Source organism: Oncorhynchus clarkii, chromosome 8 (genome assembly GCF_045791955.1).
Source record: "Oncorhynchus clarkii lewisi isolate Uvic-CL-2024 chromosome 8, UVic_Ocla_1.0, whole genome shotgun sequence".
NCBI classification, from domain to species: Eukaryota; Metazoa; Chordata; class Actinopteri; order Salmoniformes; family Salmonidae; genus Oncorhynchus; species Oncorhynchus clarkii.
In genome coordinates this window covers 1315474-1341084 of record NC_092154.1, presented here as the reverse complement: position 1 = coordinate 1341084, position 25611 = coordinate 1315474, and the positions used below count along the sequence as shown (strand labels likewise).

The window sequence follows — 25611 nt, the reverse complement described above, 5'->3', positions numbered from 1 at the left end:
GGGAACCATACCAGGCCAACATAGAAATAACAAAACTAGAATGCCCACCCTAGTCACACCCCGACCCAACCAAGATAGAGAATAAAGGATCTCTAAGGTCAGGGCGTGACAACAACAAACATTGTTTATTATCTATCCTGATTGTCTAGTCTCTTTACCCCTACCTACATGTTACCTTAATTAGCTACCTCGTACCCCTGCACATTGACTCGGTACTCCTTGTATACATTATCTTCAGAAAGTATTCACACCCCTTGACTTTTTCCATGTTTTGTTGGTAAGCAACTCCAGTGTATATTTGGTCTTGTGTTTTAGCTTATTGTCCTGCTGAAAGGCGAATTCATCTCCCTGTGTCTGGTGGAAAGCAGACTGAACCAGGTTTTCCTCTAGGATTTTGCCTGTGCTCAGCTCTTTTCTGTTTATTTTTATCGTAAGAAACTCCCTAATCCTTGACGGCATACCCATAACATGATGCAGCCACCATTATGCTTGAACATATGAAGAGTGGTACTCAGTGATCAAATCAGATGTTATTGGTCACATACACATGGTTAGCAGATGGTTATTGGTCACATGGTTAGCAGATGTTATTGGTCACATGGTTAGCAGATGTTATTGGTCACATGGTTAGCAGATGGTTATTGGCCACATACACATGGTTAGCAGATGTTATTGGTCACATGGTTAGCAGATGTTATTGGTCACATACACATGGTTAGCAGATGTTATTGGTCACATGGTTAGCAGATGTTATTGGCCACATACACATGGTTAGCAGATGTTATTGGCCACAAACACATGGTTAGCAGATGGTTAGCAGATGGTTAGCAGATGTTATTGGTCACATGGTTAGCAAATGTTATTGGTCACATACACGTGATTAGCAGATGTTATTGGTCACATACACATGATTAGCAGATGTTATTGGTCACATGGTTAGCAGATGTTATTGGTCACATGGTTAGCAGATGTTATTGGTCACATGGTTAGCAGATGTTATTGCGAGTGTAGCGAGGTAACATCTAACTAATTCCACAACAAAACCTAATACACACAAGGTGGTAAAGAACATGGTAAAGAATGGATAGTGTAGGATACAGTATACAGCATATTCATATGAGATAAGAAATGTGAGATATATAAACATTATTAAAGTGACTAGTGTTCCATTTAATAAAATGTGATTTGATTTGAGTCTCCGGACTTGAAACCCATTGAAAACCTGTGATTTGAAATGAAAAGGTCAGCCCATAAGCACAGACAAAGGATATCAAGGATCTGGAAGGAGTCTGTGTAGAGGAATGGTCTAAGATCCCTCCCAATGTGTTCTCCAACTCATAAAACATTTTATAAAAAGGCTCAGCGTCGTTATCCTCAAGGTGAGGTATTGAAAGGTATTGAAAACAGGTGCCAATCATTTTGATTACTTGTTATACAAAATCTCTTTATAATGCATGTGCATTAGTATAATAGAATTTCCACATGTTTTGGAGCAATATAGCTCAGTATTTGAATGTTTATTTTACCAATAATTATGGACCCCACTGTATATATTAAACATGTCTCTCTGTGTCTCGGTTTCTCTCTCTCTCGCTCTCTCTCTCTCTCTCTCTCTCTCTCTCTCTCTCTCTCTCTCTCTCTCTCTCCCTCTGTCTCTCTCTCTCCCTCTCTCTCTCTATCTATCTGTCTGTCTCTCTCTCTCTCTCTCTCTCTCTCTCTCTCTCTCTCTCTCTCTCTCTCTCTCTCTATCTGTCTCTCTCTCTCTTTCTCTATCTGTCTCTCTCTCTTTCTCTATCTGTCTCTCTCTCTCTCTCTCTCTCTCTCTCTCTCTCTCTCTCTCTCTCTCTCTCTCTCTCTCTCTCTCTCTCTATCTGTCTCTCTCTCTCTTTCTCTATCTGTCTCTCTTTCTCTCTCTCTCTCTCTCTCTCTCTCTCTCTCTCTCTCTCTTTCTCTGTGTGTCTCTCTCTTTCTCTGTGTGTCTCTCTCTTTCTCTGTGTCTCCCTCTCTGTATCTCTCTCTCTATGTGTCAGGCCTGAACCAGGTGGTCAGTGAACAGGCTGTTGAAGGAGCCTCTCCTCTAGACAACATGATTCACAGACTTCAACAGGAGCAGGACCAGAGACTGTCTACCGACACACACAACAGAGGTAAACACACCAGGGCTAGCCGAGACAGTTCATTATTTTAGTCAAGACTTTACACCCAGACACACACAACAGAGGTAAACACACCAGCCGAGACGGTTCATTATTTTAGTCAAGACTTTACACCCAGACACACACAACAGAGGTAAACACACCAGCCGAGACAGTTCATTATTTTAGTCAAGACTTTACACCCAGTTGCTTCTACACAGGACTAAAATTGGATATCTTTGGTGCTAACCGTACCCCCCCCCCCCCCCCCCCCCCCCCCCCCAGAGGTTCACTCCCCCCCCAACGTGGGTCTGCGTCGCAGTGGTCAGATCGAGGGGGTGAGACAGATGCACAGCAATGCTCCCCGGAGCCAGATGGCCACAGAGACAGACCTGGTAGCATGGAGCAGGAGGGTACTGGTCCCTGAGCTGGGGGACGCTGAGCTCAGGTAACAAACACAACAGGTCTGTAGCATGGAGCAGGAGGGTACTGGTCCCTGAGCTGGGGGACGAGTGACACAGTAGTCTAAGGCACTCCATCGCAGTGCTAGCTGTGCAACTAGAGATTCTGGGTTTGATTCCAGGCTCTGTCGCGAATGGGAGACCCATGGGGCGGTGCAGCGTCGTCCGGGTTAGGGGAGGGTTTGGCCGGCAGGGATGTTCTTGTCCCATCGCGCACTAGCGATGGCCGGGCGCAGTGCACGTTGACACGGTCGCCAGGTGTACGGTGTTTCCTCCGACACATTGGTGCGGCTGGCTCTCCGGGTTAAGTGGCCGTTGTCTCAAGAAGCAGCGCGGCTTGGTTGGGTTGTGTTTCGGAGGAAACTCGGCTCTCGACCTTCGCCTCTCCCGAGTCCGTACGGGAGTTGTAGCGATGAGACTATAACGACCTTTTGGATTGGCGAGAAAAAGGAGTCAAATAAAACAGTCAAATCAAATCAAAAACACACCTAAACGCACACAGAGACCTGGTCCTCAAAAGTGTGTGTGTGTGTGTGTGTGTGTGTGTGTGTGTGTGTGTGTGTGTGTGTGTGTGTGTGTGTGTGTGTGTGTGTGTGTGTGTGTGTGTGTGTGTGTAGGAAACAGCTAAACTGGAGGGAGGCTAAAGGAGAGGAGGAGATCAGTGTCTACAGATCAGAGGGGAGGAGACACACTGTCCACCTTCACAGAGAGAGCAAGGTATTACTCACTGTCCACCTTCACAGAGAGAGTAAGGTATTACTCACTGTCCACCTTCACAGAGAGAGCAAGGTATTACTCACTGTCCACCTTCACAGAGAGAGTAAGGTATTACTCACTGTCCACCTTCACAGAGAGAGTAAGGTATTACTCACTGTCCACCTTCACAGAGAGAGTAAGGTATTACTCACTGTCCACCTTCACAGAGAGAGTAAGGTATCAGTCATACCTGTCAAGCAAGATACATAAAGTTCCTATTTTCTCTTTGTTTTTTGTCAGGTATCCTCTCCAGACTGTGTAGGGGTGGAGGAGGGGAGGAGAAGTCATGGTAACCATGGCTACCAGACGCGTGCGGCTGTGGAGGAGACGAGTCGTCACAGCGCTGAGATTGCTGATGATGACGACAACAACAGCATCTCAGAGGTACGGCCTGTTGTTGTGAACCTAGAGGTCTGTTGTTGTGAACCTAGAGGTCTGTTGTTGTGAACCTAGAGGTCTGTTGTTTTGAACCTAAAGGTCTGTGGTATTTGTACGGCCTGTCTTTGTGAACCTAGAGGTCTGTTGTTGTGAACCTAGAGGTCTGTGGTATTGGTATGGCCTGTCTTTGTGAACCTAGAGGTCTGTGGTATTGGTACAGCCTGTCTTTGTGAACCTAGAGGTCTGTTGTTGTGAACCTAGAGGTCTGTGGTATTTGTATGGCCTGTCTTTGTGAACCTAGAGGTCTGTTGTTGTGAACCTAGAGGTCTGTTGTTGTGAACCTAAAGGTCTGTGGTATTGGTACGGCCTGTCTTTGTGAACCTAGAGGTCTGTTGTTGTGAACCTAGAGGTCTGTTGTTGTGAACCTAGAGGTCTGTGGTATTGGTACGGCCTGTCTTTGTGAACCTAGAGGTCTGTTGTTGTGAACCTAGAGGTCTGTTGTTGTGAACCTAGAGGTATGTTGTTGTGAACCTAGAGGTCTGTTGTTGTGAACCTAGAGGTCTGTTGTTGTGAACCTAGAGGTCTGTTGTTGTGAACCTAGAGGTCTGTTGTTTTGAACCTAAAGGTCTGTGGTATTTGTACGGCCTGTCTTTGTGAACCTAGAGGTCTGTTGTTGTGAACCTAGAGGTCTGTGGTATTTGTATGGCCTGTCTTTGTGAACCTAGAGGTCTGTTGTTGTGAACCTAGAGGTCTGTTGTTGTGAACCTAGAGGTCTGTGGTATTGGTACGGCCTGTCTTTGTGAACTTAGAGGTCTGTTGTTGTGAACCTAGAGGTCTGTTGTTGTGAACCTAGAGGTATGTTGTTGTGAACCTAGAGGTCTGTGGTATTTGTACGGCCTGTCTTTGTGAACCTAGAGGTCTGTTGTTGTGAACCTAGAGGTCTGTTGTTGTGAACCTAGAGGTCTGTTGTTGTGAACCTAGAGGTCTGTGGTATTGTTATGGCCTGTCTTTGTGAACCTAGAGGTCTGTTGTTGTGAACCTAGAGGTCTGTTGTTGTGAACCTAGAGGTCTGTTGTTGTGAATCTAGAGGTCTGTTGTTGTGAACCTAGAGGTCTGTTGTTGTGAATCTAGAGGTATGTTGTTGTGAACCTAGAGGTCTGTTGTTGTGAACCTAGAGGTCTGTTGTTGTGAACCTAGAGGTCTGTTGTGAATCTAGAGGTCTGTTGTTGTGAACCTAGAGGTCTGTTGTTGTGAACCTAGAGGTCTGTTGTTGTGAACCTAGAGGTCTGTTGTTGTGAATCTAGAGGTCTGTTGTTGTGAACCTAGAGGTCTGTGGTATCAGTACGGCCTGTTATTGTGAACCTAGCGGTCTATGGTATTGGTACGGCCTGTTGTTGTGAACCTAGAGGTCTATGGTATTGGTACGGCCAGCACCGTGTGATATGACTCATTATATTGTTGTTAGAGACCTGACTGGGTCCAGCACCGTGTGGTATGACTCATTATATTGTTGTTAGAGACCTGACTGGGTCCAGCACCGTGTGGTATGACTCATTATATTGTTGTTAGAGACCTGACTGGGTCCAGCACCGTGTGGTATGACTCATTATACTGTTGTTAGAGACCTGACTGGGGCCAGCACCGTGTGGTATGACTCATTATATTTTTGTTAGAGACCTGACTGGGTCCAGCACCGTGTGGTATGACTCATTATATTGTTGTTAGAGACCTGACTGGGGCCAGCACCGTGTGATATGACTCATTATATTGTTGTTAGAGACCTGACTGGGTCCAGCACCGTGTGGTATGACTCATTATACTGTTGTTAGAGACCTGACTGGGGCCAGCACCGTGTGGTATGACTCATTATATTGTTGTGGTAGAGACCTGACTGGGTCCAGCACCGTGTGGTATGACTCATTATATTGTTGTTAGAGACCTGACTGGGTCCAGCACCGTGTGGTATGACTCATTATATTGTTGTTAGAGACCTGACTGGGTCCAGCACCGTGTGGTATGACTCATTATATTGTTGTTAGAGACCTGACTGGGTCCAGCACCGTGTGGTATGACTCATTATATTGTTGTTAGAGACCTGACTGGGGCCAGCACCGTGTGGTATGACTCATTATATTGTTGTTAGAGACCTGACTGGGTCCAGCACCGTGTGGTATGACTCATTATATTGTTGTTAGAGACCTGACTGGGTCCAGCACCGTGTGGTATGACTCATTATATTGTTGTTAGAGACCTGACTGGGTCCAGCACCGTGTGGTATGACTCATTATATTGTTGTTAGAGACCTGTTTCTATAGGTTGGGGGGCTTTCATTAAGGTGTTTCTGTATGTTGGGGGCTTTCATCAATGTAGGGGCTTTCATCAAGGTTAGTGTTTCTATAGGTTGGGGGGCTTTCATCAAGGTTAGTGTTTCTATAGGTTGGGGGGCTTTCATCAAGGTGTTTCTGTATGTTGGGGGCTTTCATCAATGTAGGGGCTTTCATCAAGGTTAGTGTTTCTATAGGTTGGGGGGCTTTCATCAAGGTGTTTCTGTATGTTGGGGGCTTTCATCAATGTAGGGGCTTTCATCAAGGTTAGTGTTTCTATAGGTTGGGGGGCTTTCATCAAGGTGTTTCTGTATGTTGGGGGCTTTCATCAATGTAGGGGCTTTCATCAAGGTTAGTGTTTCTATAGGTTGGGGGGCTTTCATCATGGTGTTTCTGTAGGTTGGGGGGCTTTCTTCAAGGTGTTTCTGTAGGTTGGGGGCTTTCATCAAGGTGTTTCTATAGGTTGGGGGGCTTTCATCAAGGTGTTTCTGTAGGTTGGGGGGCTTTCATCAAGGTGTTTCTGTAGGTTGGGGGCTTTCATCAAGCTGTTTCTGTAGGTTGGAGTGCTTTCATCAAGGTGTTTCTGTAGGTTGGGGGGCTTTCATCAAGGTGTTTCTGTAGGTTGGGGGCTTTCATCAAGGTGTTTCTGTAGGTTGGGGGGCTTTCATCAAGGTGTTTCTGTAGGTTGGGGGGCTTTCATCAAGGTGTTTCTGTAGGTTGGGGGCTTTCATCAAGGTGTTTCTGTAGGTTGGGGGGCTTTCATCAAGGTGTTTCTGTAGGTTGGGGGGCTTTCATCAAGGTGTTTCTGTAGGTTGGGGGGCTTTCATCAAGGTGTTTCTGTAGGTTGGGGGGCTTTCATCAAGGTGTTTCTGTAGGTTGGGGGGCTTTCATCAAGGTGTTTCTTGGTGTAATGTCGTGACTATATTGAATTCTATTGTAGTGACCTTACTGAGTAAAGTACTTGTCATCATCACTTCTTATCACAATCAGAAAGTCATAATGATGGCTAAACCCTTTTCCACAATCAATCTCATAAACATTTGATTTGAACTCTAACTAATGAAGGCCAAGTTTGATGCGTTGTTCCACCAGGCCTTCCGCACATGTGGGCGGAAGTGTCTGGGAAGGAGATTAGGTGTAATGTGACTAACATGACTTTAGAAAGTATGCCATCATTCAGTCCAACATTTCACCCTTTATAAAGCTCATGTTTATTTAGTATTCAACGTAGTGGATAATGTCACACTGTTATGGCTAATTTATCAACCCTTTATAAAGCATGACATACTGTTTGTTATACATGCTTTGTAAAACATTTACTGTATGTTGTGCTTATGACGGTGAAACCCGTCTCTCTCCACCTCTCTTTTTCTCTTTCTCTCTTCATCTATATCTCCCTCCTCCCTTTCCTCCCCCCTCCTCTCCCCCTTCTCCTCTGCCCCCCACTCCTCCCTCTCCCTCCTCTTCTCCCCCGTCTCTCTCTCACCAGGGAGAGGTAGATGTGCATCCTAACCCTGTGAATGGGAACTCTTCAGAGGAGGAGAAGGAGGAAGAGGAGAAGGAGCCCTGGCCTGAAGACCACAGCAGCTCCAGGTAGGAACCAACACACACAGACTGCTATATAGTCACTCTGATTACTTTGTTGCTATAGTGACTACTCAGACAACCAGTGTTGCTATAGTGACTCCTCAGGCTACCTGTGTTGCTATAGTGACTCCTCAGACAACCAGTGTTGCTATAGTGACTCCTCAGGCTACCTGTGTTGCTATAGTGACTCCTCAGACAACCAGTGTTGCTATAGTGACTCCTCAGGCTACCTGTGTTGCTATAGTGACTCCTCAGACAACCAGTGTTGCTATAGTGACTACTCAGGCAACCTGTGTTGCTATAGTGACTCCTCAGGCTACCTGTGTTGCTATAGTGACTACTCAGACAACCAGTGTTGCTATAGTGACTCCTCAGGCTACCTGTGTTGCTATAGTGACTACTCAGACTACTTGTGTTGCTGTAGTGACTCCTCAGACTACCAGTGTTGATATAGTGACTACTCAGATTACTCTGTTGATATAGTGACTACTCAGATTACTCTGTTGATATAGTGACTACTCAGATTACTCTGTTGATATAGTGACTACTCAGATTACTCTGTTGATATAGTGACTACTCAGACTACCAGTGTTGCTATAGTAACTACTCAGACTACCAGTTTTGCTATAGTGACTACTCAGATTACTCTGTTGCTATAGTGACTACTCAGATTACTATGTTGCTATAGTGACTACTCAGATTACTCTGTTGATATAGTGACTACTCAGATTACTCTGTTAATATAGTGACTACTCAGATTACTCTGTTGATATAGTGACTACTCAGATTACTCTGTTGCTATAGTGACTACTCAGATTACTCTGTTGCTATAGTGACTACTCAGATTACTCTGTTGATATAGTGACTACTCAGATTACTCTGTTGATATAGTGACTACTCAGATTACTCTGTTGCTATAGTGACTACTCAGATTACTCTGTTGATATAGTGACTACTCAGATTACTCTGTTGCTATAGTGACTCCTCAGATTACTCTGTTGCTTTAGTAATAACCCTGATGCTAGATTTGTTATATAATTGTTCAAATCTTTATTTAACTCGGCAAGTCAGTTAAGAACTCATTCTTATTTACAATGACGGCCTAGGAACAGTGGGTTAACTGCCTTGTTCAGGGGCAGAACGACAGATTTTTATCTTGTCAGCTCAGGAAATCAATCTAGCAGTTACTGGCCCAACGCTCTAATCACTAAGCTACCTGCCTCCCCGTACTGACTACTATGCTTACTCTGTTGCTATAGTGACTACTCCAGTGACTACTCTGACTGGACAGCAGATGCAGGAATCAACCTGGAACCACCGAAGAAGAGCGTGAAGGTGAAAAAGAAGAGCAGCAGCTCTGAGGAGGATGGAGAGAAGAAGAGAGAGGTAAAAAGAGACAGGAAGAAAGACAAAGCAGACAAAGATGGAGCGCTACCAAAGAAGAAGAAGCCAAAGGAGAGGAGGAAGGTGTGTGTTGCCTTCGTGTGTCTCAGAATGACTGTCTCTGATTACAATATTTTATTTTCAAGTTACTCTCTTGTTCCCCATCTCTCTCTCTCTCTCTCTCTCTCTCTCTCTCTCTCTCTCTCTCTCTCTCTCTCTCTTTCTCTCTGTCTCTCTCTGTCTCTCTGTCTCTCTGTCTCTCTCTCTCTCTCTCTCTCTCTCTCTGTCTCTCAGAGGGTAGAGTTCCAGGAAGAGGGACTAACTCTAGAGGAGTGGCTTCCGTCAGCCTGGATCACAGACACAGTCCCTCGGAGATGTCCCTATATACCACAGATGGGAGATGAGGTAACACATACTCACACACACACACACCCAGCCAGCCAACCAGCCCCCCAGCCAGCCAGCCAACCACCCAGCCCCCAGCCAGCCACCACCCAGCACCCCACCCAGCCAACCAGCCCCCCAGCCAGCCCCCCAGCCCCCCACCCAGCACCCCACCCAGCCAACCAGCCCCCCAGCCAGCCCCCCACCCAGCCCCCCAGCCAGCCAACCAGCCCCCCACCCAGCCCCCAGCCAGCCAACCAGCCCCCCACCCAGCCCCCCAGCCAACCACCCAGCCCCCCACCCAGCCAGCCAACCAGCCCCCCAGCCAGCCACCCACCTGTGTCCTAACAGTGTGTTGTCCAGGTGTCCTAACAGTGTGTTGTCCTGGTGTCCTAACAGTGTGTTGTCCAGGTGTCCTAACAGTGTGTTGTGTTGTCCATGTGTCCTAACAGTGTGTTGTCCAGGTGTCCTAACAGTGTGTTGTCCAGGTGTCCTAACAGTGTGTTGTCCAGGTGTCCTAACAGTGTGTTGTGTTGTCCAGGTGTCCTAACAGTGTGTTGTCCAGGTGTCCTAACAGTGTGTTGTGTTGTCCAGGTGTCCTAACAGTGTGTTGTCCATGTGTCCTAACAGTGTGTTGTGTTGTCCAGGTGTCCTAACAGTGTGTTGTCCATGTGTCCTAACAGTGTGTTGTCCAGGTGTCCTAACAGTGTGTTGTGTTGTCCAGGTGTCCTAACAGTGTGTTGTCCAGGTGTCCTAACAGTGTGTTGTCCATGTGTCCTAACAGTGTGTTGTCCATGTGTCCTAACAGTGTGTTGTCCAGGTGTCCTAACAGTGTGTTGTCTAGGTGTCCTAACAGTGTGTTTTCCATGTGTCCTAACAGTGTGTTGTCCAGGTGTCCTAACAGTGTGTTGTGTTGTCCAGGTGTCCTAACAGTGTGTTGTGTTGTCCAGGTGTCCTAACAGTGTGTTGTCCAGGTGTCCTAACAGTGTGTTGTGTTGTCCAGGTGTCCTAACAGTGTGTTGTCCAGGTGTCATAACAGTGTGTTGTCCAGGTGTCCTAACAGTGTGTTGTCCAGGTGTCCTAACAGTGTGTTGTCCAGGTGTCCTAACAGTGTGTTGTGTTGTCCAGGTGTCCTAACAGTGTGTTGTCCAGGTGTCCTAACAGTGTGTTGTCCAGGTGTCCTAACAGTGTGTTGTCCATGTGTCCTAACAGTGTGTTGTCCAGGTGTCCTAACAGTGTGTTGTGTTGTCCAGGTGTCCTAACAGTGTGTTGTGTTGTCCAGGTGTCTTAACAGTGTGTTGTCCAGGTGTCCTAACAGTGTGTTGTCCAGGTGTCCTAACAGTGTGTTGTCCAGGTGTCCTAACAGTGTGTTGTGTTGTCCAGGTGTCCTAACAGTGTGTTGTCCATGTGTCCTAACAGTGTGTTGTCCAGGTGTCCTAACAGTGTGTTGTCCAGGTGTCCTAACAGTGTGTTGTCCAGGTGTCCTAACAGTGTGTTGTGTTGTCCAGGTGTCCTAACAGTGTGTTGTCCATGTGTCCTAACAGTGTGTTGTCCAGGTGTCCTAACAGTGTGTTGTGTCCAGGTGTCCTAACAGTGTGTTATCCAGGTGTCCTAACAGTGTGTTGTCCAGGTGTCCTAACAGTGTGTTGTGTTGTCCAGGTGTCCAAACAGTGTGTTGTGTTGTCCAGGTGTCCTAACAGTATGTTGTCCAGGTGTCCTAACAGTGTGTTGTCCAGGTGTCCTAACAGTGTGTTGTCCAGGTGTCCTAACAGTGTGTTGTGTTGTCCAGGTGTCCTAACAGTGTGTTGTCCAGGTGTCCTAACAGTGTGTTGTGTTGTGCAGGTGTCCTAACAGTGTGTTGTCCAGGTATCCTAACAGTGTGTTGTCCAGGTGTCCTAACAGTGTGTTGTCCAGGTGTCCTAACAGTGTGTTGTGTTGTCCAGGTGTCCTAACAGTGTGTTGTCCAGGTGTCCTAACAGTGTGTTGTCCAGGTGTCCTAACAGTGTGTTGTCCAGGTGTCCTAACAGTGTGTTGTCCAGGTGTCCTAACAGTGTGTTGTCCAGGTGTCCTAACAGTGTGTTGTCCAGGTGTCCTAACGGTGTGTTGTGTTGTCCAGGTGTCCTAACAGTGTGTTGTCCAGGTGTCCTAACAGTGTGTTGTCCAGGTGTCCTAACAGTGTGTTGTCCAGGTGTCCTAACAGTGTGTTGTCCAGGTGTCCTAACAGTGTGTTGTGTTGTCCAGGTGTCCTAACAGTGTGTTGTCCATGTGTCCTAACAGTGTGTTGTCCAGGTGTCCTAACAGTGTGTTGTGTCCAGGTGTCCTAACAGTGTGTTGTCCAGGTGTCCTAACAGTGTGTTGTCCAGGTGTCCTAACAGTGTGTTGTCCAGGTGTCCTAACAGTGTGTTGTCCAGGTGTCCTAACAGTGTGTTGTGTTGTCCAGGTTTACTACTTCCGTCAGGGTCATGAGGCGTATGTAGAGATGACCAAACAGAACCAGATCTACAGCATCAACCCTAAGAAACAACCCTGGCACAAGATGGAGCTACGGGTAAACCCCCACACACATACTAACACACCCCCCACACACATACTAACACTCCCCCCCACACACATACTAACACACCCCCCACACACATACTAACACACCCCCCCACACACATACTAACACACCCCCCCACACACATACTAACACACCCCCCCACACACATACTAACACACCCCCCACACACATACTAATACACCCCCCACACACATACTAACACACCCCCCCACACACATACTAACACACCCCCCCACACACATACTAACACACCCCCCCACACACATACTAACACACCCCCCACACACATACTAACACACCCCCCACACACATACTAACACACCCCCCCACACACACACCCCCCCCACACACATACTAACACACCCCCCCACACACATACTAACACACCCCCCCCACACACATACTAACACACCCCCCCACACACATACTAACACACCCCCCACACACATACTAACACACCCCCCACACACATACTAACACACCCCCCCACACACATACTAACACACCCCCCACACACATACTAACACACCCCCCCACACACATACTAACACACCCCCCCACACACATACTAACACACCCCCCCACACACATACTAACACACACCCCCCACACATACTAACACCCCCCCCCACACACATAGTAACACCCCCCCCCCCCCCCACACACATACTAACACATCCCCCCCACTACACACAATAACACACCCTACACACACTAACACACAACCCCACTACACACACTAACACACCCTACACACACTAACACACCACCCCACTACACACTAACACACTCCACACACACTAACACACACCCCCACTACACACACTAACACACCCTACACACACACTAAAACACCACCCCACTACACACCCTACACACACTAACACACCACCCCACTACACACTAACACACCCTACACACACTAACACACCACCCCACTACACACTAACACACCCTACACACACTAACACACCACCCCACTACACACACTAACACACACCCCCCACTACACACACTAACACACCACTCCACTACACACACAATTACACACACTAACACACCACCCCACTACACATACTAACACACCACAACACTACACACACTAACACACCACCCCACTACACACACTAACACACCACCCCACTACACACACTAACACACACCCCCACTACACACACTAACACACCACCCCACTACACACACTAACACACCACCCCACTACACACACTAACACACCACCACACTACACACACTAACACACCACCCCCACTACACACACTAACACACCCTACACACACTAACACACATCCCTACACACTAACACACACCCCACTACACACACTAACACACCACCACACTACACACACTAACTCACCACCCCCACACACACTAACACACCACCCCCACTACACACACTAACACACCCTACACACACTAACACACACCCCTACACACTAACACACACCCCACTACACACACTAACACACCACCCCACTACACACACTAACACACCACCCCCACTACACACACTAACACACCCTACACACACTAGCACACACCCCCACTACACACACTAACACACACCCCCACTACACATACTAGCACACCAACCCCACACACACTAACACACACCCCACTACACACACTAGCACACCACCACACTACACACACTAACAAACCACCCCCACTACACACACTAACACACCCTACACACACTAACACACACCCCTACACACTAACACACACCCCACTACACACAGTAACACACCACCACACTACACACACTAACTCACCACCCCCACTACACACACTAACACACCCTACACACACTAACACACACCCCTACACACTAACACACACCCCACTACACACACTAACACACCACCCCCACTACACACACTAACACACCCTACACACACTAACACACACCCCTACACACTAACACACACCCCACTACACACACTAACACACCACCCCCACACACACTAGCACACACCCCCACTACACACACTAACACACACCCCCACTACACATACTAGCACACCACCCCCACACACACTAACACACCCCCCCACTACACACACTAACACACCCTACACACACTAACACACACCCCCACTACACATCCTAGCACACCACCCCCACACACACTAACACACACCCCCACTACACACACCCTTACACCCTTACACACTAACACACACCCCACTACACACACTAACACACCACCACACTAACACACCACCACACTACACACACTAACACACCACCACACTGCACACACTAACACACCACCACACTAACACACCACCACACTACACACACTAACACACCCCCCCCCCCCACTACACACACTAACACACTACCCCCACACACACTAACACACACCCCCACTACACACACTAGCACACCACCCCCACACACACTAACACACACCCCCACTACACACTAACACACACCCCCACTACACACACTAACACACCCTACACACACTAACACACCACCCCACTACACACACTAACACACCACCCCACTACACACACTAACACCCCACTACACACACTAACACACACCCCCACTACACACACTAACACACCCTACACACACTAACACCCCACTACACACACTACACACACCCCCACTACACACACTAACACACACCCCCACTACACACACTAACACACCACCCCACTACACACACTAACACCCCACTACACACACTGACACCCCACTACACACACTAACACCCCACTACACACACTAACACCCCACTACACACACTAACACACCACCCCACTACACACACTAACACACCCTACACACACTAACTCACCACCCCACTACACACACTAACACACCCTACACACACTAACACACACCCCCACACACACTAACACACCCTACACACACACTAACACACCACCCCCACTTCACACACTAACATAACACACACCCCCACTACACGCACTAATACACCACCCCACTACACACACTAACACACCCTACACACACTAACACACCACCCCACTGCACACACTAACATAACACACACCCCCACTACACACACTAACATAACACACACACCCACTACACGCACTAATACACCACCCCACTACACACACTAACACACCCTACACACACTAACACACCACCCCACTGCACACACTAACACACCCTACACACACTAACACACCACCCCCACACACACTAACACACCACTACACACACTAACACACCACCCCACTACACACACTAACACACACCCCTGCTACACACACTAACACACCACCCCACTACACACACTAACACCCCACTACACACACTAACACCCCACCCCACTACACACACTAACACACCCTACACACATTAACACACACCCCCACACACACTAACACACACCCCCACTACACACTAACACACACCCCCACTACACACCCCCACACACACTAACACACACACTAACACACACCCCCACACACACTAACACACACCCCCACTACACACTAACACACACCCCCACACACACTAACACACCACCCCCACACACACTAACACACACACTAACACACACATTAACACACACCACCCCACACACTAACACACACATTAACACACACCCCCACTACACACACTAACACCCCACTACACACACTAACACCCCACCCCACTACACACACTAACACACCCTACACACACTAACACACACCCTACTACACACACTAACACACACCACCCCCACACACTAACACACCCTACACACACTAACACACCACCCCCACACACACTAACACACCACTACACACACTAACACACCCTACACACATTAACACACCACCCCACTACACACACTAACACACCCTACACACACTAACACACCACTACACACACTAACACACCACCACACTACACACACTAACACACACCCCCACTACACACACTAACACACACCCCACTACACACACTAACACACCCCCCCACTACACACACTAACACCCCACTACACACACTAACACACCCTACACACATTAACACACACCCCCACACACACTAACACACACCCCCACTACACACTAACACACACCCCCACTACACACCCCCACACACACTAACACACCACTACACACACTAACACCCCACTACACACACTAAAACCCCACTACACACACTAACACCCCACTACACACACTAACACACACCCCCACACACACTAACACACACCCCCACTACACACTAACACACCACCCCACTACACACACTAACACCCCACTACACACACTAACACCCCACTACACACACTAACACACACCCCCACACACACTAACACACACCCCCACTACACACTAACACACACCCCCACACACACTAACACACCACCCCCACACACACTAACACACACACTAACACACACATTAACACACACCACCCCACACACTAACACACACATTAACACACACCCCCACACACACACTAACACACACACTAACACACACACTAACACACACACACACACTAACACACACACTAACACACACACACTAACACACACTAACACACACACATACTAACACACACACACTAACACACACACTAACACACACTAACACACACACACCCACACACACTAACACACATTAACACTAACACACACCCCCACACACACTAACACACACACACTAACACACACTAACACACACACCACCACCCCCACCACACACACAAGGAAAAGAATAAGATTGAATAAGATTGTCAGCTAAATTACTAAATCACCCTGACCTCAAGAAACAACTGTGTGTGTGTGTTTGTGTGTGTGTGGTGTGTGTGTGTGCATGTGTGTGTGTGTGTATGTGTGTGTCTCTCTGTAGGAGCAGGAGCTGGTGAAGATAGTAGGGCTAAAGTATGAGGTTGGTCTCCCCTCTCTCTGCTGCCTCAAACTGGCCTTCCTGGACCCTGATACTGGCAAGCTGACTGGAGGCTCCTTCTCCATGAAGTAACCATACCTTACTCTGTGTGTGTGTGTGTGTGTGTGTGTGTGTGTGTGTGTGTGTGTGTGTGTGTGTGTGTGTGTGTGTGTGTGTGTGTGTGTGTGTGTGTGTGTGTGTGTGTGTGTGTGTGTGTGTGTGTGTGTGTGTGTGTGTGTGTGTGTGTGTGTGTGTGTGTTTGTGTGTGTACAATTGTGACTGTGTTTCTGTGTTTGTGTGTTACTAACGTGGTATATGTGTGTTGTCATAGATACCACGACATGCCTGACGTGATTGACTTCCTGGTTCTGCGGCAGCAGTTTGATGATGCGAGAGACCACAACTGGACCATAGGTCAGTCTCTTTCTAAGGGCTCTGTGTCTGTGGTTAGGCCCATAGTGATGGATAGAGGTCTCATTATTGTATCAATGCCGTTATGGGTAGGCCATAGAGATGGATAGAGGTCTCATTATTGTATCAATGCCATTATGGGTAGGCCATAGAGGTGGATAGAGGTCTCATCATTGTATCTATGCCGTTTTGGGTAGGCCATAGAGATGGATTGCGGTCTCATCATTGTATCTATGACGTTTTGGGTAGGCCATAGAGATGGATAGAGGTCTCATCATTGTATCTATGACGTTTTGGGTAGGCCATAGAGATGGATAGAGGTCTCATCATTGTATCTATGAGGTTTTGGGTAGGCCATAGAGATGGATAGATGTCTCATCATTGAATCTATGCCATTATGGTGTTTGTTTGGCACATAGAGATGGATAGAGGTCTCATCATTGTATCTATGGCATTATGGTGTCTGTGACAGCATAGAGATGGATAGATGTCTCATCATTGTATCTATGGCATTATGGTGTCTGTGACAGCATAGAGATGGATAGAGGTCTCATCATTGTATCTATGGCATTATGGTGTCTGTGACAGCATAGAGATGGATAGAGGTCTCATCATTGTATCTATGGCATTATGGTGTCTGTGACAGCATAGAGATGGATAGAGGTCTCATCATTGTATCTATGGCATTATGGTGTCTGTGACAGCATAGAGATGGATAGAGGTCTCATCATTGTATCTATGGCATTATGGTGTCTGTGACAGCATAGAGATGGATAGAGGTCTCATCATTGTATCTATGGCATTATGGTGTCTGTGACAGCATAGAGATGGATAGAGGTCTCATCATTGTATCTATGGCATTATGGTGTCTGTGACAGCATAGAGATGGATAGAGGTCTCATCATTGTATCTATGGCATTATGGTGTCTGTGACAGCATAGAGATGGATAGAGGTCTCATCATTGTATCTATGGCATTATGGTGTCTGTGACAGCATAGAGATGGATAGAGGTCTCATCATTGTATCTATGGCATTATGGTGTCTGTGACAGCATAGAGATGGATAGAGGTCTCATCATTGTATCTATGGCATTATGGTGTCTGTGACAGCATAGAGATGGATAGAGGTCTCATCATTGTATCTATGGCATTATGGTGTCTGTGACAGCATAGAGATGGATAGAGGTCTCATCATTGTATCTATGGCATTATGGTGTCTGTGACAGCATAGAGATGGATAGAGGTCTCATCATTGTATCTATGGCATTATGGTGTCTGTGACAGCATAGAGATGGATAGAGGTCTCATCATTGTATCTATGCCATTATGGTGTCTGTGACAGCATAGAGATGGATAGAGGTCTCATCATTGTATCTATGGCATTATGGTGTCTGTGACAGCATAGAGATGGATAGAGGTCTCATCATTGTATCTATGCCATTATGGTGTCTGTGACAGCATAGAGCATCTCCTTTTAAACTGCTCCGTTTTCTTCTTCTTTTGTGTTTGAAGCATTAAGCTAATTTTGGTGATTTATCTCCTCCTGGAGTCCTGAACCAAATCTAATTTATTTTGGCCACTAGATGGTGGCAGTGATGTGTCTTAACCATCCAGGTGACAGGTTCAGGTCAGTGGTAGATGATACCTGGTGGTGTTGTAATTAGAAGTGACCTTGTCCCATCCAGGTGACAGGTTCAGGTCAGTGATAGATGATACCTGGTGGTGTTGTAATTAGAAGTGACCTTGTCCCATCCAGGTGACAGGTTCAGGTCAGTGATAGATGATACCTGGTGCTGTTGTAATTAGAAGTGACCTTGTCCCATCCAGGTGACAGGTTCAGGTCAGTGATAGATGATACCTGGTGGTGTTGTAATTAGAAGTGACCTTGTCTCATCCAGGTGACAGGTTCAGGTCAGTGGTAGATGATACCTGGTGGTGTTGTAATTAGAAGTGACCTTGTCCCATCCAGGTGACAGGTTCAGGTCAATGATAGATGATACCTGGTGGTGTTGTAATTAGAAGTGACCTTGTCCCATCCAGGTGACAGGTTCAGGTCAGTGTTAGATGTTATCTGGTGGTGTTGTAATTAGAAGTGACCTTGTCCAATCCAGGTGACAGGTTCAGGTCGGTGATAGACGATGCCTGGTGGTTCGGGACCATTGAGGACCAGGAGCCCTTCCAACCAGAGTACCCAGACAGCCTGTTCCAATGCTACAACGTCTGGTAGGTTATAACATCTCTATGAACTTTCATAAACCTATAACCCTGTATAATGCCAGACAGCCTTTTCCAATGCTACAATGTCTGGTAGGTTATAACAACTCTATGAGCCTCAATAACCCTATAACTCTGTATAATGCCAGGCAGCCTGTTCCAGTGTTCACAACATCTGGTAGGTTATGACACCTCTGAGCCATCATAACCCTATAACCCTTCAGAACGCCAGAGAGACTGTTCCACTAATACATCATCTGGTAGGTTATAACACCTCTGAGCCATCATAACCCTATAACCCTTCAGAACGCCAGACAGACTGTTCCAGTAATACAACATCTGGTAGGTTATAACACCTCTGAGCCATCATAACCCTATAACCCTTCAGAACGCCAGACAGACTGTTTCAGTAATACAACATATGGTAGGTTATAACACCTCTGAGCCATCATAACCCTATAACCCTTCAGAACGCCAGACAGACTGTTCCAGTAATACAACATCTGGTAGGTTATAACACCTCTGAGCCATCATAACCCTATAACCCTTCAGAACGCCAGACAGACTGTTCCAGTAATACAACATCTGGTAGGTTATGACACCTCTGAGCCATCATAACCCTATAACCCTTCAGAACGCCAGAGAGACTGTTCCAGTAATACAACATATGGTAGGTTATAACACCTCTGAGCCTTCATAACCCTATAATCCTTCATAACACCAGACAGACTGTTCCAGTAATACAACATATGGGAGGTTATAACACCTCTGAGCCTTCATAACCCTATAACCCTTCAGAACGCCAGACAGACTGTTCCAGTAATACAACATCTGGTAGGTTATGACACCTCTGAGCCATCATAACCCTATAACCCTTCAGAATGCCAGAGAGACTGTTCCAGTAATACAACATATGGTAGGTTATAACACCTCTGAGCCTTCATAACCCTATAATCCTTCATAACACCAGACAGACTGTTCCAGTAATACAACATATGGTAGGTTATAACACCTCTGAGCCATCATAACCCTATAATCCTTCATAACACCAGACAGACTGTTCCAGTAATACAACATATGGTAGGTTATAACACCTCTGAGCCATCATAACCCTATAACCCTTCATAACACCAGACAGACTGTTCCAGTAATACAACATATGGGAGGTTATAACACCTCTGAGCCTTCATAACCCTATAACCCTTCATAACACCAGACAGACTGTTCCAGTAATACAACATATGGGAGGTTATAACACCTCTGAGCCTTCATAACCCTATAATCCTTCATAACACCAGACAGACTGTTCGTTTTACTACATCTGGTAGGTTTTAACCCTGCATTAACCTTTATGACATGAAACAACCTTGATACTCATTTTTTTTGTTTTGTTTGTTTTTATCGATTTTACAAAAGCACAAACATCAACGCCTGTTATAATCTTTTAGCCTGATGATAATGTGTTTCCTTTCTAGCTGGGATATTGATGATGATGATAATGTGTTTCCTTTCTAGCTGGGATATTGATGATGATGATGTGTTTCCTTTCTAGCTGGGATATTGATGATGATGATGATGTGTTTCCTTTCTAGCTGGGATATTGATGATGATGATAATGTGTTTCCTTTCTAGCTGGGATATTGATGATGATGATAATGTATTTCCTGTCTAGCTGGGATATTGATGATGATGATAATGTGTTTCCTGTCTAGCTGGGATAATGATGATGATGATGATGTGTTTCCTGTCTAGCTGGGATAATGACGATGATAATGTGGGTCCTGTCTAGCTGGGATAATGATGATAATGTATTTTCTGTCTAGCTGAGATAACGATGACGATAATGCATTTCCTGTCTAGCTGGGATAATGATGCTAATGATGATGATCATGTGTTTCCTGTCTAGCTGGGATAATGATGATGATAATGGGTTTCCTGTCTAGCTGGGATAACGATGGTGATAATGTGTCCTGTCTAGCTGGGACAATGATAATGTATTTCCTGTCTAGCTGGGATGATGATGTGTTTCCTGTCTAGCTGTGATAATGATGCTAATGATGATGCTAATGTGTTTCCTGTCTAGCTGGGATAATGATGCCAATGATGATGATAAAGTGTTTCCTGTCTAGCTGGGATAATGACGTTAATGATGACGTGTTTCCTGTCTAGCTGGGATAATGATGATGATGATGATGATGATGATGATAATGTGTGTCCTGTCCAGTTGGATGATAATGATGATGATAATGTGTGTCCTGTCTAGCTGGGATAATGGTGACACGGAGAAGATGAGTCCTTGGGACATGGAGCCTATCCCCAACGAGGGTAGGACACACACACACACTTGTTAAACGCCTGTGTATCGTTCTGATTATGTGTGGTCCATCAGTAGTCTGTTGTTCTGATGATGTGTGGTCCATCAGTAGTCTGTTGTTCTGATGATGTGTGGTCCATCAGTAGTCTGTTGTTCTGATGATGTGTGGTCCATCAGTAGTGTTTCCAGAGGAGCTGGGTCAGAGCGTTCCTCTAACGGAGGAGGAGCAGAGAGAGCTGCTGTATGTTCCCCTGGAGGGTGAGTGGGGCGCCGCCACGCGGAACCACGAGTGTCAACGCATCGTCAACGCCATCGACCAGCTTACCACACTCGGTATGACCTCATCACCACAAGACACAGTGACACACAGCTGACGCACTCTGACATCATGAGATACAGTTGAAGTCGGAAGTTTACATACACCTTAGCCAAATACATTTAAACTCAGTTTTTCACAATTCCTGGCATTTAGTCCTAGTAAAAATTCCCTGTCTTAGGTCAGTTAGGATCACCACTTTAGTTTAAGAATGTGAAATGTCAGAATAATCGTAGAGAGAATTATGTATTTCTGCTTTTATTTCTTTCATCACATTCCCAGTGGGTCAGACATACACTCAATTAGTATTTGGTAGCATTGACTTTAAATTGTTTAACTTGGGTCAAACGTTTCGGGTAGACTTCCACAAGCGTCCCACAATAAGTTGGGTGAATTTTGGCCCATTCCTCCTGACAGAGCTGGTGTAACTGAGTCAGGTTTGTAGGCCTACTTGCTGGCACATGCTTTTTCAGTTCGGCCCAAACATTTTCTATAGGGCTTTGTGATGGCCACTCCAATACCTTGACTTTGTTGTCCTTAAGCCATTTTGCCACAACTTATGCTTGGGGTCATTGTCCATTTGGAAGACCCACTTGCAACCAAGCTTTAACTTCCTGACTGATGTCTTGAGATGTTGCTTCAATATATCCACATCATTTTTCTTTCTCATGATGCCATCTATTTTGTGAAGTGCACCAGTCCCTCCTGCAGCAAAGCACCCCACAACATGATGCTGCCACCCCCGCGCTTCACGGTTGGGATGGTGTTCCCCGGCTTGCAAACCTCCCCCTTTTTCCTCCAAACATAACGATGGTCATTATGGCCAAACAGTTTCATCAGTCCAGAGGACATTTCTCCAAAAAGTCCAATCTTTGTCCCCATGTGCAGTTGCAAACTGTAGTCTGTCTTTTTTTAATGGCGGTTTTGGAGCAGTGGCTTCTTCCTTGCTGAGCGGCCTTTCAGGTTATGTCGATATAGGACTCGTTTTACTGTGGATATATATACTTTTGTACCTGTTTCCTCCAGCATCTTCACAAGGTCTTTTGCTGTTGTTCTGGGATTGATTTGAACTTTTCGCACCAAAGTACGTTCATCTCTAGGAGACAGAACGCATCTCCTTCCTGAGCGGTATGACGGCTGCGTGGTTCCATGGTGTTTATACTTGCGTACTATTTTTGGTACAGATGAACGTGGTACCTTCAGGTGTTTGGAAATTGCTCCCAAGGATGAACCAGACTTGTGGAGGTCTACAATTTTTTTGTCTGAGGTCTTTACTGATTTCTTTTGATTTTCCCATTATGACAAACAAAGAGGCACTGAGTTTGAAGGTAGGCCTTGAAATACATCCACAGGTACACCTCCAATTGACTCAAATTATGTCAATTAGCCTATCAGGTGCTTCTAAAGCCATGGCATAATTTTCTGGAATTTTCCAAGCAGTTTAAAAGGCAGTCAACTTAGTGTATATAAACTTCTGACCCACTGGAATTGTGATACAGTGAATTAAAAGTGAAATAATCTTTCTGTAAACAATTATTGGAAAAATTATCTGTGTCATGTACAAAGTAGATGTCCTAACCGACTTGCCCAAACTATAGTTTGTTAACAAGAAATGTGTGGAGTGGTTGAAAAACTAGTTTTGATGACTCCAACCTAAGTGTATGTAAACTTCCGATTTCAACTGTATGTTGTTAAATCCAGAGATACTTAGAAAGAAGGAAATCCCAGCGGTCAATGAATGGAGAAACGTATAATACCCCACCCAGCATCCTGTCTCCAATCTACGTACTATTCCAAAGCAATTACAGAGAACAAACTCATTATCTCACATCTCTGAAAATATTTCTAATGTTGTATTTCTTGTTGACGTAATTCAGGACAGTGTATGTGTGTAATTCATGCTTCCCATCTCCTCAAAAGTATCTCTGGTCAATCCAGCTCATAATTGGGCTTTACTTCGCATAATATACTGTACATTACATCACAGTTTACATATCGTACTAGACATCCCATACATTGAACAGTGGCCTGGGCTCCCTCTAGTGGACCGATGGAGACACAGTACACTAACACACCCCTCTCTCTTTCTCTCGCTCTCTGTCTCTCTCGTTCTCTCTCTGTCTCTCTCTCTCTCTCTTACTCTCACTCTCTATCTCTCTCGTTCTCTCTCGTTCTCTCTCTGTCGCTCTCTGTCTCTCTCTGTCTCTCTCTCTCTCTCTCTCTGTGTCTGTCTCTATCCCTCTCTCTCAATTCAATTTAAGGGCTTTATTGGCATGGGAAACATATGTTAACATTGCAAAAGCAAGTGAACTAGATAATGAACAAAAGTGAAATAAACAATAAAAATTAACAGGAAACATTACACTCACAGAAGTTCTAAAAGAATAAAGACATTACAAATGTCATATTATGTCTATATACAGGTTGTAACGATGTAAAAATAGTTAAAGTACAAAAGGGAAAATAAATGAACATAAATATGGGTTGTATTTACAATGGTGTATGTTCTTCACTCTTTGCCCTTTTCTCGTGGCAACAGGTCACACATCTTGCTGCTGTGATGCACACTGTGGTATTTCACCCAGTAGATATGGGACTTTATCAAAATTGGGTTCATTTTTTAACTCTCTGGATCTGTGTAATCTGAGGGAAATATGTGTCTCTAATATGGTCGTAGATTTGGAGTTTAGGAAGTGCAGCTCAGTTTCCACCTTATTTTATGTGCAGTGTGCACATAGCCGGTCTGCCGTCAGCATCCTTTCTCAATAGCAAGACTATTTTTTACATTTTTATTTTACCGTTGTTATACCAGGTAAATTGACTGAGAACACGTTCTCATTTACAGCAACGACCTGGGGAATAGTTGCAGGAGAGAGGAGGGGGATGAATGAGTCAATTGTAAACTGGGGATTATTAGGTGACCGTGATGGTTTGAGGGCCAGTTTGGGAATTTAGCCAGGACACTGGGATTAACACCCCTACTCTTACGATAAGTGCCATGGTATCTTTAATGACCTCCGAGAGTCAGGACACCCGTTTAACGTCCCACCCGAAAGACTTCACCCTACACAGGGCAGTAACCCCAATCATGCTATGCTATGACTATGCTCACTGAATCTGTACATAGTCAAAACTTTCCTTAGGTTTGGGTCAGTCACAGTGGTCAGGTATTCTGCCACTGTGTACTCTCTGTTTAGGGCCAAATAGCATTCTAGTTTGCTATGTTTTTTTTGTTAATTCTGTCCAATGTGTCAAGTAATTATCTTTTTGTTTTCACATGATTTGGTTTGGTCTCCCTCCCTTCCTTCCTCTCTCTCCTCTAGATGTAGCTGTACCGTTTGCCTTGCCAGTGGATCTCCAGGCTTATCCTTCCTACTGTACTGTAGTAGCCTACCTCACGGACCTCAGCACCATACGGTCCAGGCTGGAGAACCGCTTCTACAGGTACCACAAGGACAGTGTGTGTGTGTGTGTGTGAGGACTGTGTGTG

The 25611-nt window shown here is 46.0% G+C and overlaps 1 protein-coding gene across 2 annotated transcripts in view; it reads left to right on the top strand.

Annotated features, from left to right (window-relative positions):
- LOC139414868 (pleckstrin homology domain interacting protein) overlaps nt 1–25611 on the top strand; it is a 103805-nt gene that overhangs the window by 48551 nt on the left and 29643 nt on the right. The window contains exons 19-32 of one of the 2 annotated variants that reach the window (XM_071162457.1): nt 2031–2147; nt 2421–2583; nt 3214–3313; nt 3593–3736; nt 7544–7647; nt 8901–9108; nt 9319–9429; nt 11849–11956; nt 16831–16955; nt 17198–17280; nt 19389–19500; nt 21755–21816; nt 21986–22138; nt 25445–25565. In XM_071162457.1, coding sequence (XP_071018558.1) covers nt 2031–2147; nt 2421–2583; nt 3214–3313; nt 3593–3736; nt 7544–7647; nt 8901–9108; nt 9319–9429; nt 11849–11956; nt 16831–16955; nt 17198–17280; nt 19389–19500; nt 21755–21816; nt 21986–22138; nt 25445–25565 — 1711 coding nt within the window. Of the gene's footprint in view, nt 1–2030; nt 2148–2420; nt 2584–3213; nt 3314–3592; nt 3737–7543; nt 7648–8900; nt 9109–9318; nt 9430–11848; nt 11957–16830; nt 16956–17197; nt 17281–19388; nt 19501–21754; nt 21817–21982; nt 22139–25444; nt 25566–25611 lie in introns of both variants that reach the window. The other variant, XM_071162456.1, reaches the window with a different exon arrangement.